This window comes from Onychomys torridus, chromosome 5 (genome assembly GCF_903995425.1).
Source record: "Onychomys torridus chromosome 5, mOncTor1.1, whole genome shotgun sequence".
NCBI lineage: Eukaryota > Metazoa > Chordata > Mammalia > Rodentia > Cricetidae > Onychomys > Onychomys torridus.
Window position 1 is genome coordinate 106702655 of NC_050447.1, and position 16232 is coordinate 106718886.

General features: G+C 42.4%; 1 protein-coding gene across 1 annotated transcript; it reads right to left on the reverse strand.

Annotated features, from left to right (window-relative positions):
- Positions 1–7631: 7631 nt before the first annotated feature.
- Positions 7632–15710, reverse strand: Serpinb1 (serpin family B member 1). The gene is made up of 7 exons (XM_036188431.1): positions 15498–15710; positions 14227–14402; positions 12526–12663; positions 11560–11677; positions 9874–10016; positions 9506–9673; positions 7632–8138 (listed from the first exon to the last, which is right to left on the reverse strand). The coding sequence occupies exons 2-7, from the start codon at positions 14392–14394 to the stop codon at positions 7734–7736; spliced, it is 1140 nt and encodes a 379-aa protein (XP_036044324.1). The 5' UTR covers positions 14395–14402; positions 15498–15710; the 3' UTR covers positions 7632–7733.
- Between the last annotated feature and the right edge of the window lie 522 nt (positions 15711–16232).

Sequence of the window (16232 nt, forward strand, 5' to 3'; positions counted from 1 at the left end):
TGGTTGTGTGTGTGTGTGTGTGTGTGTGTGTGTGTGTGTGTGTGTACCACAAGCATGTGTGGTGCCCTCAGAGCCAAAAGAAGTCATTGGATCTGCTGGTACTAGAGTTACCGATGTTTGTGAGCCACCACATGGGTGCTGGGAATCAAACACAGGTCCTTTACAAGAGCAGCAAGTGCTCCAAGCTGCAGAACCATCTCTCTAGCCCCCATACTTGCTGCTCTTGCCGAGGACCTGGGTTTAGCACCCACATGGCAGCTCTGGTTTCCTAACTGATGCCTTCTTGCCACCCTCCACGGCCAACAGGCACACCATACATGCAGGTAAGCACTAATGTGCATAAAGTATAAATAAGTAAATACATTTTTTAAAAGACTGTCAAAAGACTTGTGTGTTGTATGTGTGTTCTGATAAGAAATCACTACTTCCAAAAGTTGATAAAAACTCATATTTGTTCTTATGTTACTGAATGCTTCATTGTTCTGCTTTTGTAGTTAAGTTTACAGTTCTGTTAATATAGTATATTATTTGTATAGTGTGTAAGGCAAAAATCAATTTCATCTTTTTTTTCACATAGGTCCCTAAATGTTCCAAAACAACTTATGGAAAATTTCTTCCTTTCACTATCTGCCTTGGATAGTAAATATGTGACCAGTGATTTTTCTTTAATCCAAATCAATTAAATCTGGAGAGCAAAAGGCAACATTGGGGATAGTTGCCCCAAGGTACCTGAAGACCACCCACTATGGTTATCCTCCTGTCCTCATGGCTATAAAACAAAAGACCCTAAAGCACCTTAGATCAAATGGAGTAACATGTTATAACTATACACATCCTCCCCTTCTGAGTTTGAGTCATCTCTAAATGACTTTTAATCTTGATACAATGTGCACACTATATAAATCACTATGTTGATGATTGGAGGAGTTATAACAAGAACTAAATATCTGTACATGCCCATTACAAACACAAATTAAGGATATTTTTCATCTATAGTTGATTGCCTCTGTGATGTGGAACCCAAAGTATCTGGAGTAACTAGGGTTGCACTGGGATTAGAGGCATAGTTAGGCTGCTATGGGAAATGGAGCAAAGGTCTTCCTCACCAGAAAACAGGGCTCATAATGTGTGGAATGACTTCTGGCTTTCTGTTATATTCCACTTCTGAGCATACCTACACATAAACTGTTCTACATCATTTCTACAGCCTAGGTTTTGGCTCAGTTGTGTCTCTTACTGATTCATCTTCCCATTAGTCTTGGAAATTCTTGGCCTTTTCAAATTACACAACTATTTGTTAGAGGCACTTGCCACATTTCATAGGAAATAAGGCATCTTAGCTACTCGTCTGTAGCTGTGAAGAGACACCATCACCAAGGCAATTTATAACAGGAAGCATTTAATTGGAGGCTTGCTTACAGTATCATAGAGTGACTCCATGACCATTATGGCAGGGAGCATGGCAGCAGGCATGTAGGCATAGTATTGAAGCATTGAAGTATTAAGCTGGGAGCTTAAATGTTGAGACAATAATCATGAGGCAGAGAGAGAGAGAGAGAGAGAGAGAGAGAGAGAGAGAGAGAGAGAGAGAGGGAATGTATTAATTAGAATGACCTGAGATTTTGAAACCTCAAAGTCCCCTAGTAACACACCTTCCTCCAACAAAGGCCATACTTAATTCTTCCCAAACAGCTCCACTAACTGTATACCAAGCATTTAAATATATAAATAATACAGGGGGCATTGTCATTCAAGGTAAAGCAAAAGGGAGCTGATACGGATGTAATGGAGGTTGTATAGCTCCAGATACCAGATAACGTTTTTTTTGAAATACCAGATCATGAGCTGGGGAGATGGCTTAGTGAGTAACGTGCTTCCATTACACACATGAGGACCTTAGTTCAGATCCTCAGCATCCAGGTGGCAATCTCTAACCCCTACACTGGGGGATGAAGACAGATGGATCCAGAGGGCTCTCTGGACAGCCAGACTAGCCAAAACAGGGAGCTCCAGATGCTGTGAGACACCATTCCCAAAAGAGAAGATAGAGAGCAGTAGAGGAAGACATTTCACATCCACCTTTGGCCTACACACACACACACACACACACACACACACACACACACACACACACACACACACAAATAAAATAATACAAATTGAAAATCACTGAGTCATGACCACAGTATACCTCTCTATTTGTTTACATCTTCTTCATATTTCTCTCAGTGATGTTTGTAGTTTTCTATGTAGAGTCTTGAACATCTTTTATTAAATATATTCTTGGACACCAGCATAGTTTCTGGTTTATTCTTAATGGTGTTTTTAAAAATTTATGTGTTAAGATCATATGGACATAAAAATTAGTTTTGTAAATTGAACAGCCTATCTTATTGAACTCCTTTTAATACTAATAATTTAAATTTTCTAACAAAATAATCTAAAACATTATGAGTTTCTCCTTCCTTTCTAAAATAATTCTGTATATTTTGAGTTACTATATCAGCTAGATTATATTAACTTACTAGAGTATTTTATCAATTATTAATTATCTTTATTAATTATTATTAACTAAGAGCATACATCCTTTTCTTGTTTTGCATAGGTTTTGCATTTCTCCTTTAATTTCTTTCTATTTTTGTTCTTTCATTTTGAGAGAATGTTATTGAGTGCATCCAAATTTAAAAGCTTTATGTTTTCCTAGTACACTGAATCTTTTTCTCATAAAATATCTATTTCGAGGATAGGGAAAGTTATTTTTGCTTAGTACTAACACATCTGTCTCTATAGTTAGTGTTTGCATGGCGTGTTCATCAGTGAAACGTTTCCAGTTGGGAGTTTAAGGGAGACCTGGAGGCAGATTGTTCTTTGCATTGAGACCAGAAGAGTTATTAACATCATAGATGGACAAACAGACAGCCTCATGGATAGACACCAAGGATAGATTCCTCTGTGTAAGTGAGTAAGGGTCCCTACACATTTTAACAAAGAGGTGGGGATAGACTGATTTTTTTTCTCTTTTTGACCCAAGGTTGGCCTTGTTGGGGATAAGGAGAGAGTATCACGCAATTGGTAAATGTTTTTGTGCTTAATCATTACTTGAGGCCCCTGTGGCAGGAATACAAGAACCTAGAGCAAAAGGGACTTTAGAAACGTAATGACTACAGTTACTGGAACTGCCAGCCAAAGTGGGAGAGCTTTACAAGACAGCACAGTCCTGACCAGAGGTCAGTTTTCTCATTATCGCAAATAAACACCCAAGAGGCAACTTAATGGCAGAAAGATGGGTGAGCTGGTGGCTTCAGAAGTTTTACTCCCTGGTTGCTTAGCCCAGGAGCCTGACACTACATCATGGCTGTGGGGGTGGATGGTACCCGGCCAAGACTTCACTTTTCTTCTGGACAGATGATAAGTAGAGAGAGACAAAGGGGGCCTAGATAAAACAACAGCCCCCACAACCACACCCCAGTGATCTGTTTACTCCAGCTCAGCCAAACCTCTAAAGTTCCCAGAACTTCCCCAAATAGAGCCAACAGCTAAGGACCACATCTTTAGCGCATGAGCCTGCGAAGGACCTTTCCTTCTCAAACCTATAGAAAATCTTTTTCCTTTCAAATTACGTTTCCTTTAAATATTACACTTTTTCAAGCCAGAGTGACCACCTTTGTCTCTTAACTAAAACATTTAGTGAGTTTACATGTCAGGTACTACTGAAATAGCTAGTTTCACATCTCATCTTGTTGTTTCTCATGTCTGCTGTTGATCTCTTCCCTCTCTCTTGCCTTCTTTGGATTGATTGTGCATTCTTTATATCTCTTCAGTTTAATTTAGAAGCTGTCAAACCATTTTACTATTCTTCCAGATTTTAGGTATTTCAGTACCCATCCTGGTTTATCTTCCCAGACAATGCAGGAACTTTGGAAACGTTTCTCTAAGGGAAGGAGGTGCTAGAGACTGAACTATACTCCTAGCCCAGGACCATAGCATTAAATGCCATCCCCACTCTGTGACTTCTACATTATCACTTATTCTAATTTATTTAGAATTATAGTCTAAATATGTTGTGATGTTGCACCAGCTAGCCTCAAACACATGAGTTCAAATAATACTCTTGCACCAGCATCCTAGGTATCTTATATTACTATAGTCATAAGCCTCCAAGCCTGAATTATCATTTACTTTAATTCTATGTACATTGGAAACTTACAGACACTATTGCTACTGTTTTATATAGTCAATATTTGTTTAAATTTATCATATATGCACATCTTCCTTGCTCTTTATTTTCTTCTTCCAATTCTGACATTCCTTGTGCATAAAGAATATTCCTCAGAGTGCTTTAAAGACAATATCTGCTTCATCAATATTCTTAGTTTTTGTTTATCTGAATTTAACTTGGAGGATATTTTTCTCAGATATGGACTAAGTTAAAGCTGGTGGGATTTGGCATTGGCTTTTCCTAGCAAATTGGAAGAACTCTCTGGCCTGGCTTTCACAGTTTCTGTGGCTGTGTGTTGTCAGTGTGGCTTTCCTGTCTCTAGTCCCTTTTTTTTTTTTTTTTTTTTGGTTGTTTTTATGATCTTTGTCTTAAGACTTCTGCAGTTTTTCTAGCATATGCTACAGAATTGATTTGTTTCCTCTGCTAGAGTTTAGGGTGCACACTGATGCCTTTTATCTTGTTTGAAATAAGCATTTTGAATGTTAGCTTTTGTTCTTTTTGTGTATGTGTATGGGGGACATATGTATATGCTGGTGTGGGTGTACACCTGAGTGGGTGTGTCTACGCATGTGGGCATGCATACCTGCATGTGAGTGTGTATTGTTGTGGGGTATTTGTACACTGTGTGAAGGTGTATTGATGTGACTGGGGTAATAAGAAGCTGAATGGGCAATAGCTAGGCAGGAGGTGGAGGCAGGACTTTCAGGCAGAGAGGAAGTAGGGGGAGGAATCTAGGAGCATGAGAGAGACATGGAGGAAGCAGGATGGGCAGTATGTGACAGAATGTTGATTAATATAAATGGGTTAATTTAAGTTATAAGAGCTAGTTACAAACAAGCCTAAGCTAAGGCTGAGCTTTCATAATTAATAAGAAGTCTCATGTCATTATTTGTGAGCTGGTGGTCCAAAGAAAAATTCATCTACAGTGTATACACATGCATTCATATGTGTTAGGGGCCACAGCTCATCACTCTCCACCTCATGTTTTGAACATTGTTCCTCAGTGCACTTGGACCTTACTGACTGGCTAGGGGGACTGGCCAATCGTCTTCAGGGATCTACTTGTCTCTCTTCTCTCATTGAAGTTCTAGATGCACTACTCCACACAGGTTTTCATGCTTGCAAGGAGGCATTTCACCAGCTGAGCCATCTCCCTGGCTCAAATGTTTGCTTTTTAAATATTATTCTGCTCTGTGCCTCCTCCTCCTCTCCTAGCACCATCATCCTAATTCTTTTGGGATACCTATCATTCCTTTTGTCTTTTCCATACTCACTTTTGATTTTGGAGGTTTATTGACTATGTTTGACTTTCTAGAAGAAACTAAAAATCAGTTAATTACTTAATCATTTTAATGAATTGCTTCATCAGATTTTAAAATCCACATTTTTTTCTCTTATTAGCTAAGTTTTTCTATGAAAAGAATTTATTATATATTTTAAGCTCTGGGATTTCCAGTCCCTTTTCAATCAGACTTGCAGTGTCTTTTATAAGTTGGCAGTTGCCTGCTGAAATGTTTGACCTTGGCTTTCATAGACTTCAACTTTAAAAACTGTTGTTTTCTAGTTTGTATGGGGGTAACATTTGGAGTCTTCCACTGTTTACAATCTCTTTTGTTTGTGCTGCTTTGGGTCTATGTTGCCATGGCTCCCCACCCAAACAGTCTTCTTTGATTATACTCTGGATACTGTACTTGAAAAGTAGATCGTAATAATGATTTGAGGCTTAAGGATAACTCTCCTGCCACCAACAGAGATGACTTGAGTTTGTGTCTGCATTTGCCCACAGGCAGCTGTAGATCCAGAGCTAGGACTGAAAATTGGGGTTGTTTGGTGGCAAGCTCACAGCTGCACTGTGAGCTTTTCATGCATACTCTGGGGCCCAGGCAAAAGCATAGGAGAAAAATGGGGGCCCCACTCTTAAAAGACCAAACTCTGTTTCCCTTTGCCTTAACAGTGACACAATCCATCACTTGGTTCTCATTACCTCCTCCATACTGACAAGTGTTGCTAAGGCACAGGGGCCAAATTTGCCCCTGGGTTTTCAGTTTTCTCTTGGCTTTTACAGCAATTCCTCCCATTTTGTTAGCATCTCGTTGCTGATGATATTATTTACTTGGAGTTTTAGTTGTCTTAAGGGCTGCATTAACTGCTTTATCATGACATGAATTAAATATGTCTCTCACACACAAAAAGATGTGAATCAGAGTCTATTCTGTGATCTGTGACTTAAGAATATGTTTGACTTTTGAAAACTTACTTATAGTTACCTCATAGGTAAAAAGGATATGAGCAGAGTTGCTTAGACAGTCAATTTTGCTGGAGGACTGTGTTAGCTCCCCATTACCATGATAAGCACCTAAGATAACCAATCTATAAAGAGCAAAGGATGGCTTGGTCTCAAACTCTTGTCTATAATCACATGGTCTTGGTCGGGAAAGCCAGGTAACAATGTTGTGGAGCAGGCAGTAAACCCAAACTGCTCACATGGAGGCAGGAGCCATAATCCCCCCAGGAGACACAGCTCATGGTGATCTGAAGACTTTCCTTGAGGATCCCACCTCTTCAAAGTTTCACCACCTCCCAGTAATGTGACATTGAGGACAAAGCTATTAATGCATGGGCCTTTGGGGGAACATTCCAGATCCAAACTAAAGGAAGCAGCCCAAAAGGAAAAGCTAAAGGCAGTGTCCATTGCTTTTCTTTTCTTCTAGATCTTGGAGAACCTGGAGTATGGTAGGCGATAGTATTTGGGTCAGGGAGTGGGGAGAAAAGGAAGAAAACTTCCTGGTGATTTGCTATATTTTTGTTTTGAACCTATGGAGTCATTGCTACCAATTGTCCTCACTCACCTTATTGTCCTTGTGAATGTAGCCTTGACTTGCCTGAGAACAGGGAGAGAGAAGAGGACAGGCATCCAGTTTGCAGAGTCTAATGAATCAGCAGTCTTACGGAAGAACAAATGTAGAATCTTAAGCCCCATCCAAAGGAGTGCATCTGACAAAGGGTCATACCAATCAACCCAAGAGTTCCCAATTCAACTTCCTTCACCACTGCACAAAGCCATCCTATCACCATAGCAATTTAACTAATTTAATTTATGCATTATTACTTGTCAGTTCTCTCTCTCTCTCTCTCTTCTCTCTCTCTCTCTCTCTCCTTCCCTTTACTTTAATTCTAGACTGAGAAACAACTGTCTTTGAAAAAGCCATACCTTCTCATACCTGTCAGGAGAGTATATCCATAGGTGACCTCATATATGTCTGCTTTATCCAAAAGAATAAATAGACCTGTTGCATTCGACAGCAACCACTGGATTATTTTCAATGTTCAAAGACAAAATAGACACCCATGTCTAAAGCCATGGATGTAAAAAGCCATTTGGGTTAAACATACAAAGGAAACTAAAGATATGTTTCTGGGTAGAGGTTTTATTGGCAAGGACAAATGAAAATTATCATCATTAAAATCTCAGGAATAAAACTCTTAGCTCTGCCTTGTGCCTCCAAAGTCTCTTCTACGGGGAACAAACTCTGCCAAGGAAGAGCACGTTAGCTGTGGGATTGTGCCGAATGAAGAAAATGAATGGGTGATCCACTGTGAATTCTTCCTCGCGCAACAACATGCAGAACATAGCGATGCCTCCAGTGGCGGCAGCTGCCTCTGTTCCCTCCTCATTCACTTCCACAAAGGACTTGTGGATAATTTTTGATATGAAGAGATCTCTGGATCCTGACATGCCAGACAGATCAGCCTTGCCGCTGCTAAAGAGATCTTGCACTCCCAGGCGGCCAAGGTTGGAGTTGAGGGTATAGCTCTCTTCCAGCTTGAATCTGGGCAATTTGACATGGACATCAATGGTTTCCAAGTTCTCACGTTTGGTCCATTCATGAAGCTTTTCCAAAGTTAATTGCTCCTCAATCTAGAATTAATGTAGGGCATAAAGAGGTTAATTTATTATTGTAATAAGGTATCATTCAAATGAATGGATTCTCAATTGCCAATGCTCATAGGGTTTCCTTCATGCTTTCTGTCCAAACAGATTCTACTTAGAAGATTTCATTTTTGTCTGTCAGTTGGTTGAATACAGCAGAACTATTTTCTAGGTCCTTGAGGGTCCAAGTACAAAAACATTTAACAACAGAATTGTCATCCATTCAACTACCCTCCTACTCATGTGCGCATCCATAGTTCTCTCCATCCATCATTCACCCATCTACTCATCTCTCTCTTTTCCACCCACTCCTTCAATTCATTGGATTCTTCCCTTCTGCACCTCTTTTAGTCTACCCATCTATCCACTCTTCCATCCACTCAGGATTTCCTAAACCCCCAGCATTTGGGAGCCACTGATGGAAGCCATGAGCTTAAAGCCAACCTAGGCTGCCCAGCAAGACCTTGTCCATGGAGTGGAGCAGAGTAAGGTGGAATAGAATAGATACCTAGAATAGATTAGGGATACTAATGGCACCAACTTTGTAGCATTGTTGTGACCATTGAATACACTGATGTATTTAGAGGGTTTAACACATAGTAAGTACCATAAAAATATCAAGTATTATTGTTCCTGAACAGAACCACTTATCTTATGGATAGCAAAAAATTCTTTCTTTAGATTAGAGCCTCATTTTGTAATAAAATAAAATACCAGCAAGAAAATACAGCCAACAAAAGGACCACATTCATGTCAGAACTACTCTGGACATGCAAATGACAGCAGGGTCCTTCCTGATTGCAAGTGTAGGCTGGAAAGGAACAAGAGTTGGTGGCCTAGAACTTCTGAAGGAAAACTGTAACCTTCACAGTTGTGTCTGCTTCTAACCCTGTCAGGAGACACCCAGTCCCCAAAGATGTAAATCACTTCTTACTATACTTTCTTTAAAGAGACCTCCTGTGAGGGGCCACTCATCACTGTCACATTTCCCTTTGTATCCTTAGATGTTCCTGTATCACAACGGCTCACTGAGAGCAGCAGATAATCTAAACATTTAAATTGTGGGCTTCTGGACTGGGAGTGAGGCTCAGTGAGAGAAGACTTACTTAGCACAGCATACTTGGGCACTTCAAATAATAAGTAATAAAAATAATACTAATTAACTGTATAAACACAAGGCCTCAGAGGAGTAAGCTCTGATGGACTGTATTAACAAAAATGTGAGCATACTGGCAAGGAATTTTGCATGAAGTCTGTGGATGAACAGCAAGAACATACAGTGCAGGGTACACACAGGAAGTTGAAGTACAGTATAGTGAAAGGAAACACGAATCATGATGTTGAGAACCAGGTACCTTCTTAAGACCCATGGACGTATCCTCAATGTCTTCAGGCAGCAGAATGATCATGCTAAGTTCTTCACCCTGGTAAGGCATCTCTAGCACCTTGCAGTTCAGATCCTGAATGTAACCGAATGGAAACTTTTTCTTTTGATACATCATCTTCACTGTTTTTGTGTCTTTCTGAGTGGTTACAAAAAAAAAAAAAAAAAAAAAAAAGTCACTCAAAATATTCCCTTTTGTCTTTTAGAGAAGAGAGGAATTTGGGGTCTTGGGGTAGAGTCCTCAGTGGTAATGGCCCGGCTTAATGGGGGAAGCCCTGTGGTATACCCCTGGCACTCACACACAACCAAGAACAGCCCAGGATGGTAGTATCACCTGACCTTATTCAGTCGAAATGAAGCATTGGTTGTGTCCTGTTTCATGAATTTCTCTTTCCAGAGTCCCTTGAAGTAGATGGCATTTACCAGCACAAGTTTGGTCATACTGTCAACCACACCCTCAGCCAACAGTTCTGGAATTTTCCCTGAAAAGATAAAGTCAGATTTTTTTATAAAAAGCTCCACATTGGAATTCCAAATTTGAACAGATAATTTGTTAGCTCTAAAACGTGATTCAGACATAAACTTCAGACTTTAACTCAGTGTTAAGTTAGGAAAGAGCCCCTTATCCTGTTTCTATTTAAAATAAACCTAGCATGTCCTAGCATGAGGACTTGAACCAGAAAAAAAAAAAAAAAAGCACTAAAATAAGTCAAATGTCTTCAAAGGTTAAAATGAGTACATTCTCCTTTCCAGGATAGAGACAATAACCATTATTTTGTGAATGGTTGCTTTTTAGAGAAAACAAATACAATTCCTCAGTGTAAATGATTTTGGTCACTGGCAAATTATGTCTTCAAATCTGCTAAGTAGACGTCTGCTCTCATGAAAAGGACTTCTAACAAATACCCAAGAGATAAGATTTATTGAAACAAAAACCACTCTCCCCACAGCCTGGCACACTGCTGGGTGGGAACTGACAGGGATCCCCTGGGTGCTGACTCCCACAGTAACAAGACTGAAGAGAGATCCGTTACAAAGCTGGACTGAGCCCAGAGGGTGAGTCACTCCCTACTCACTACCCTGAGTTACTGGAGAAGATATTGGCCAAAAATAATCTGACTGCAACCCGTTTCTTTCAATACAGGTACTTTATAAACACTTTGGGGCAGGCATTTTTATTAATTTTATTCTTCATTTCAAGTTGGTTTTAACTTTATCTTTAGTTTAGGAGAACCCATGGGTTCTCAACTGCCTCTATTAAATCACGTCTATATTTCTCCATTGATAAATTTCTGACATCTGACATTGTCCCTTATACTAGGGAACAGCATCTGAGTGTCAGTGCACATTAGTCAGGATTTGGGAAGTTGAGAGAGGAGAAAGAAGGAGATGCAAGTGGGAGAGTGGAGGAGGAGTAAGCATCTGTGCACAATGGTTCTGTGAAGGTCCAGAGGGTTCCCCAAAAGCCTGTGTCTTAAAGGTTTGGTCTCTGGTCCATACGGCATTGGAAGGCAGCAGAACCTTTAAGAGGTACGACCTAGTAGGAGGTCTTTAGGCCACTGGGCAATGCGTTTTCTTTTCTTTTCTTTTCTTTTCTTTTCTTTCTTTCTTTCTTTCTCTCTCTCTCTCTCTCTCTCTCTCTTTCTTTCTTTCTTTCTTTTTTGAGACAGGTTCTTGCCATGTGTACTCAAAGCAATCCTCCTGCCTCAGCCTCCCAAGCACTGGGATTGTAGGTCTTCATCATCAAACCTACTTTGGGGGAGGGATGCTGCTATTGAAAGTAATGGTGAGACACTGGTCTCTCCCTCTTTCTTTTTATTTACCAGTGAGGTGGACAGGACGGGCCTCCTCTGCCATGTTGTCTCATGACAAGGCACTGGATGGCCATAGGACCAAATCTACAGGGCCACCTGGTTAGAGACTAAAACCACTGAAACTATGAGTCAAAATCAGCTTTTTCTCTCCAGACGCTGATTATGTCAGGTGTAAGCAACAGCAAGAGAAAGGTGACTCACAGCCTCTCACCTTCAGTTTGACCTTTGACCCACTGGTTTATGGCCTTCCTTGCATCCTCAGAGGCATGCTGAAAATCCACAGGGGCCAAGTCAGCACCATACATTTTCTGAGTTGAAGCCAAGAACTCCTATTTTTTTTTTTTTTTTAAAAAAAAGAAAGTGCCATGAATAACTTCTATTCCCTACAGAAGTTTTTTAAGATTCCCCAAAAGAAAAGAAAGAAGTCATAAGAATAAAGTTTCATTAAAACCCAACCTTTATACTTTTCTGTTGTGTTGAAAAACACAGAATGCTAAATTTACTGTCCTAGCCACTTTTTAAGGTTATAGTGCAGTAGTGGTGAATGTAGCCCTTTATTTATCATTTCTGGTGTTAATACAAAGCTTACTAATTCCTTTTCAGTCTTACATCAACATTTCATAAACCAGCAAATGTTGATTGTACTTCAAGTAGCTTTTCAGATCTGCCTTTGCTTTGTGTGTGCATATGTGTATATATGTGTGTGAGGTGTATGTGTGTGTACATGTGTGTAAATGGGTGTGCATACCTGTGCATTTGTGAAGGCCAGGGAAGGATGCCAGGAGTCCTGTTCTCACTCTCTGCCTTATTCCCTCTAAACAAGGTCTCTCCTGAACCCGGCTAGGATGGTCCACAAGCCCATGATTCTCTTAGTTTCATTCCCACAGTTCTGGGGTTACAGGAGAGTGTGAGGCCATGCCTGGCATCTTTCCTGGGTACCGGGATCCAAGCTCAGGGTCTCATGCTTGCACCCAAAGCTCTCTCATCCAGTGAGCCATCATCTCCGTCCTACCCTTGTTTTAGTAAAACATCCAGGAAGGAGCTTTTAGAAAGACTATGAGATAAATGCTCCACCTGCATTCTCTGTTGTTTTTATGAATGAGCTGCAACATGGCTGTGCTGGGAAGAGTCTGTATCACTTCAGGAAGTTGTAGAATGTGAAGTGCTAGGTTCTCACCGGAAGGAAATTGTAGGTTTTCTCTCCATACAGTCTGTTAGCAAGTTTCAGAATGTGGGAAGCTCCACGTTTGCTCACTTCAGCATTCAGGCTTTGAAATCTTGAATGGACATCCTCCACGGAATCGAAATGAAAGGTCTAAAGTAAAGAGAACGTTCTTTATACAACCACTCATTTTGAAGTTATAAAGTGATTCCTGGGCGTCTGCTTCCATCAAATTTTTTTTCTCTCATACTGATTAACTTCAGCCTAGTGCTTTATTAATATGTTACAGGGAGAACAAACAAAATGGAACCGGAAATGTATGACTCAGTGAGACATAATAATTACATTAGACATGGCTTCCAAATCATTTTTAATAGTTTCACAAATGTAAATGTTAACACACTAAATCTGATTTTTTTTTTCCAAAAAAAGATTAAATGGTATGCTCATGTTTATATTCTGGGGTATATACAATTCTGCTAGAAAACCATCTCAGAAATAAACAATAAAAAGAAGTGAGACCCAAAAGGTAGGACTGACCGAGGCTGTTTTCTTCAGTTATCTTACTAGAGGCCACAACTCCCTCCCTTGAAAAATAACTTCCTTGAGTTTATTCTGGTGAGAGTTTGATTTCCTCATCTATCAGGTGCAAATCAATGGGCCCCTTATGGTTTTATGAGCCTGGGCTGGTTACTCACTCCATGGCACAAAGGACATAAAACACCTGAGGTCCACAGTTCATGCTACTCACTGAAGTATGCAGTGTTTGCTACTTGGATGTACCTACTGACATAGGGAGAAAAGAGCCTTAAGACTATTTGTCCCTGAAGTTGTCAGCCTCTGTAAAACCTGCAACATTAAAGGGGACTTAACCTGTGAGAATCGTCTAGCCGCAGGAGCAGAGTAGGAGGCAGGTCAGTTAGGAAATACTTTCCCCACTTCTGTCTAGGCTTCCAAAGGTGGCAGAATTCCCCTCTCAGAATCAGCACCAAAAGCAGAAGTCCCGTCCCCCCATACCCCCCAGCCTCCCCCACACCCATTAAGGAAGAGTTGGAAAATGTTGGGAGAAAGGCAAAAGTGACCTGCTGTTACCGGGGAGGGGTGTGTGGTGGAGTGATGGTCCCTTTCACCAGGCCACAGGGACTCTCCAATCCTTCCTCCTACAGAACCACAGCCAGTCAAATGAGGCTGGAGAGAGTCCCAGGGTTAACCCTGGGAACACAGACAGGTGGCTGTCTTTTACCTTGTCCCTACAAACAGGCACCACCACCAACCTGCTCACTGTAGCGATTCCCATATCTCTCACGTTTGAAGGTGACGCTATTACAGGCATGATTTATGAGTAGTGGTGGTCCATGAGATGTGAAGACAGGAAGCAGCCAGCTCTGGGTGGGGGTGGGGGTGGGGGCCAGGGGCCAGGAGGGGGGCTTACGGGAAAGCTGTCAGATTCACTGCTGAGAATAGGGGTATCAAGCCTGCAGATATTGTTGTTGTCTTTGTTTACTCTATGTCCCCAGGTGAACAGAAACAGTGCCCTATGCTCAGTGAGTGGAGAATGAACAACTGACGGTTCCTGGGGCGGGGGTTCTGAAAGTCTGACTGCACCGTGAGTAGCTACCTAACCCAGCTTCATATGGTTTAGAAAACACACCAGAAGAGCTCAGAGGCACAACCATTTGCAGGGAGAGGAAGCTGCCCAGTGTTGCCTCTGCTAACCTTCGAGAGCTGGGCTGCGGTGTTGCCCTTGGTCCCCAGAAAGACCATGGCCAAGGCAGATGAAATGCTGAAGGGCGAGATGAAGATGTTTCCTGTGGAGTTGTTTTCGTTCAGGGTGCGGAACAGCTCCAAGGCAAAGAGGGTGTTGGCTGTGCTCAGCTGCTCCATGGTGAAGGCTGCATGCAACACACGGAGATCAGCAAGACCGTTTACCTCAACTTTGCCAACCACCCCTAAGACCCTGCAGTTTGAAATCTTCCGGACTCCCCATCCCGCCCAGTGCCAACCGGTCCAGTCTTTCCCAAGAGGACAAGGATATTCCCCCAGGCACACAAAGCTGGAGCCAGATTTTAGCAGCCACACAGGACCAAGACCAAGGTGTCTTAGGACTCTAACCTTCCAGACAGGTGTGTCTAAAGAGGGACATGGTCAGTGACCTTGGCACAGCCCCCACACTGCACAGCCTGTCTGGATCTCTCTCTCTCTCTCTCTCTCTCTCTCTCTCTCTCTCTCTCTCTCTCTCTCTCTCTCTCTCTCTCTCTCTCTCCCTGTGGTTAGTCAAGTCCTTGTTCATCCAGGCAATGAATCCAGAAATCCACAGCGACCTACTCTGCATAAAAGTGAATTCTGGTAAAGATAACAATGTAATCATTTTAGGGGTTCAGGTCTCCATGCCTGAGATCAAAGCTGCAGTCTCCGCTGGAATGGGATACACAAGTTAGAGACTACCACTCTCCCAGAGTCAGCCTGTGGGTGACGGGGAAGAGGAACCCTCTCCTTTTGCAAACAACTCCTCCCTGCTGTAGTCAGTGCTGCTTGGGGACTATCTGCTAACCCATTTGGGTCTCTACACTCAAAGCCTCAATTTGTTCAAGTACAGAACAATCACAGGTGCATGGCTGGCTAGCGACCAGGGTCAAGTCCAGTTCTCATTGCTGAGGATCTAGGCTCTCATCCGCCTCCCTCCTAGCCTTTCTGCAGGCAAAATAGACCCCGTGGGGGGCTGCAAGGCACTGTCTCTTAGCTCAAGGTTCAAAAAAAGGGGTTGGGGAAAGAAAATTCTAACTGGGATCATTCTTCCTCTGGCCTAGGCATCGGGTGGCGCTGGGGATCCACAGAGCGTTCCCCGGTCGCCGCTTAGGCGAGGGCGCTGAGGGCGCTGCGCAGGGAGCAAGCGGGTTTCAGGAGACGGTGCAGATAAGTTTTGCCTCCTCCGGTCGGCCAGTCACCTCCCTGCGATGCCACCCGCGATTGCCACCCGCGGGCCTTACCTGCTAAGTAGCAGGTCCGGCTCCAGCTGCTGCAGATCTGGGAAGAAGCGCCCAGGGCCAGCTGCAGCCCTTATAGTATGCGGAAGGGGAGTCGCCCCCACCGGCCCTGCCCGAACTGGGTGGAGAGGCTCCTTCCCTGGTGACTGCTTAAACATGAGTTTGCAGGGATAGCAAAACGAAAGCAGAAGCTTGTGCAAACTCTCAGCGGCTCATACTTTCCTCAGTTCTAGGCCTTTCTCTATTTCTCTAAGCAAAGACCTAATAAATTATTTCTTCCTGGGCTGTGAATGGCTGAGAGGATAAATGTCACCTCTTACATACAGGTCAAACGATTCTCCTTTGAGTTCTACCTAAACAGTGCAAACCTCTAGGGGTCCTTCTTGTGGGGGTGGGGGTGGGGGTGGCGAAGCACATTTGTGGCCTCTTGGGGGAAAAGATCCCCTTGGATAAGTAGCGGAGTGCCAGTTCCTAGCAACATTCTTGTCTGCTCTGCCTTTCCGGTCCCAAGGCTAGCTCAATGCCACACCGGGCTGCAGAACCCCCCAAACCACCATTCTCCACTATTAGACTGAAACTTTGAACACATCCTCTCCCCATCAAACTAAAATTAGAATTGCCTTGCACAGGCCACCATTACCTTGATAGACTCTAGTCTCCCTTGAAGTGTTTGGATCTGTAATGTCACAGAACTTTTCAATGCTTCTGGGCTCTCTCCAGAAGGACAAAGAAAGACCT

Coding starts and splice junctions, on each gene's coding strand:
- Serpinb1 (XM_036188431.1), bottom strand. CDS start 14,394: ATGGAGCAGCTGAGCACAGCCAACACCCTCTTTGCCTTGGAGCTGTTC. Junction 11,678..12,525: donor AAACCTACAATTTCCTTCCG/GTGAGAACCTAG, acceptor AAAAAAAAATAG/GAGTTCTTGGCTTCAACTCA. Junction 10,017..11,559: donor GGTCAAAGGTCAAACTGAAG/GTGAGAGGCTGT, acceptor TTATCTTTTCAG/GGAAAATTCCAGAACTGTTG.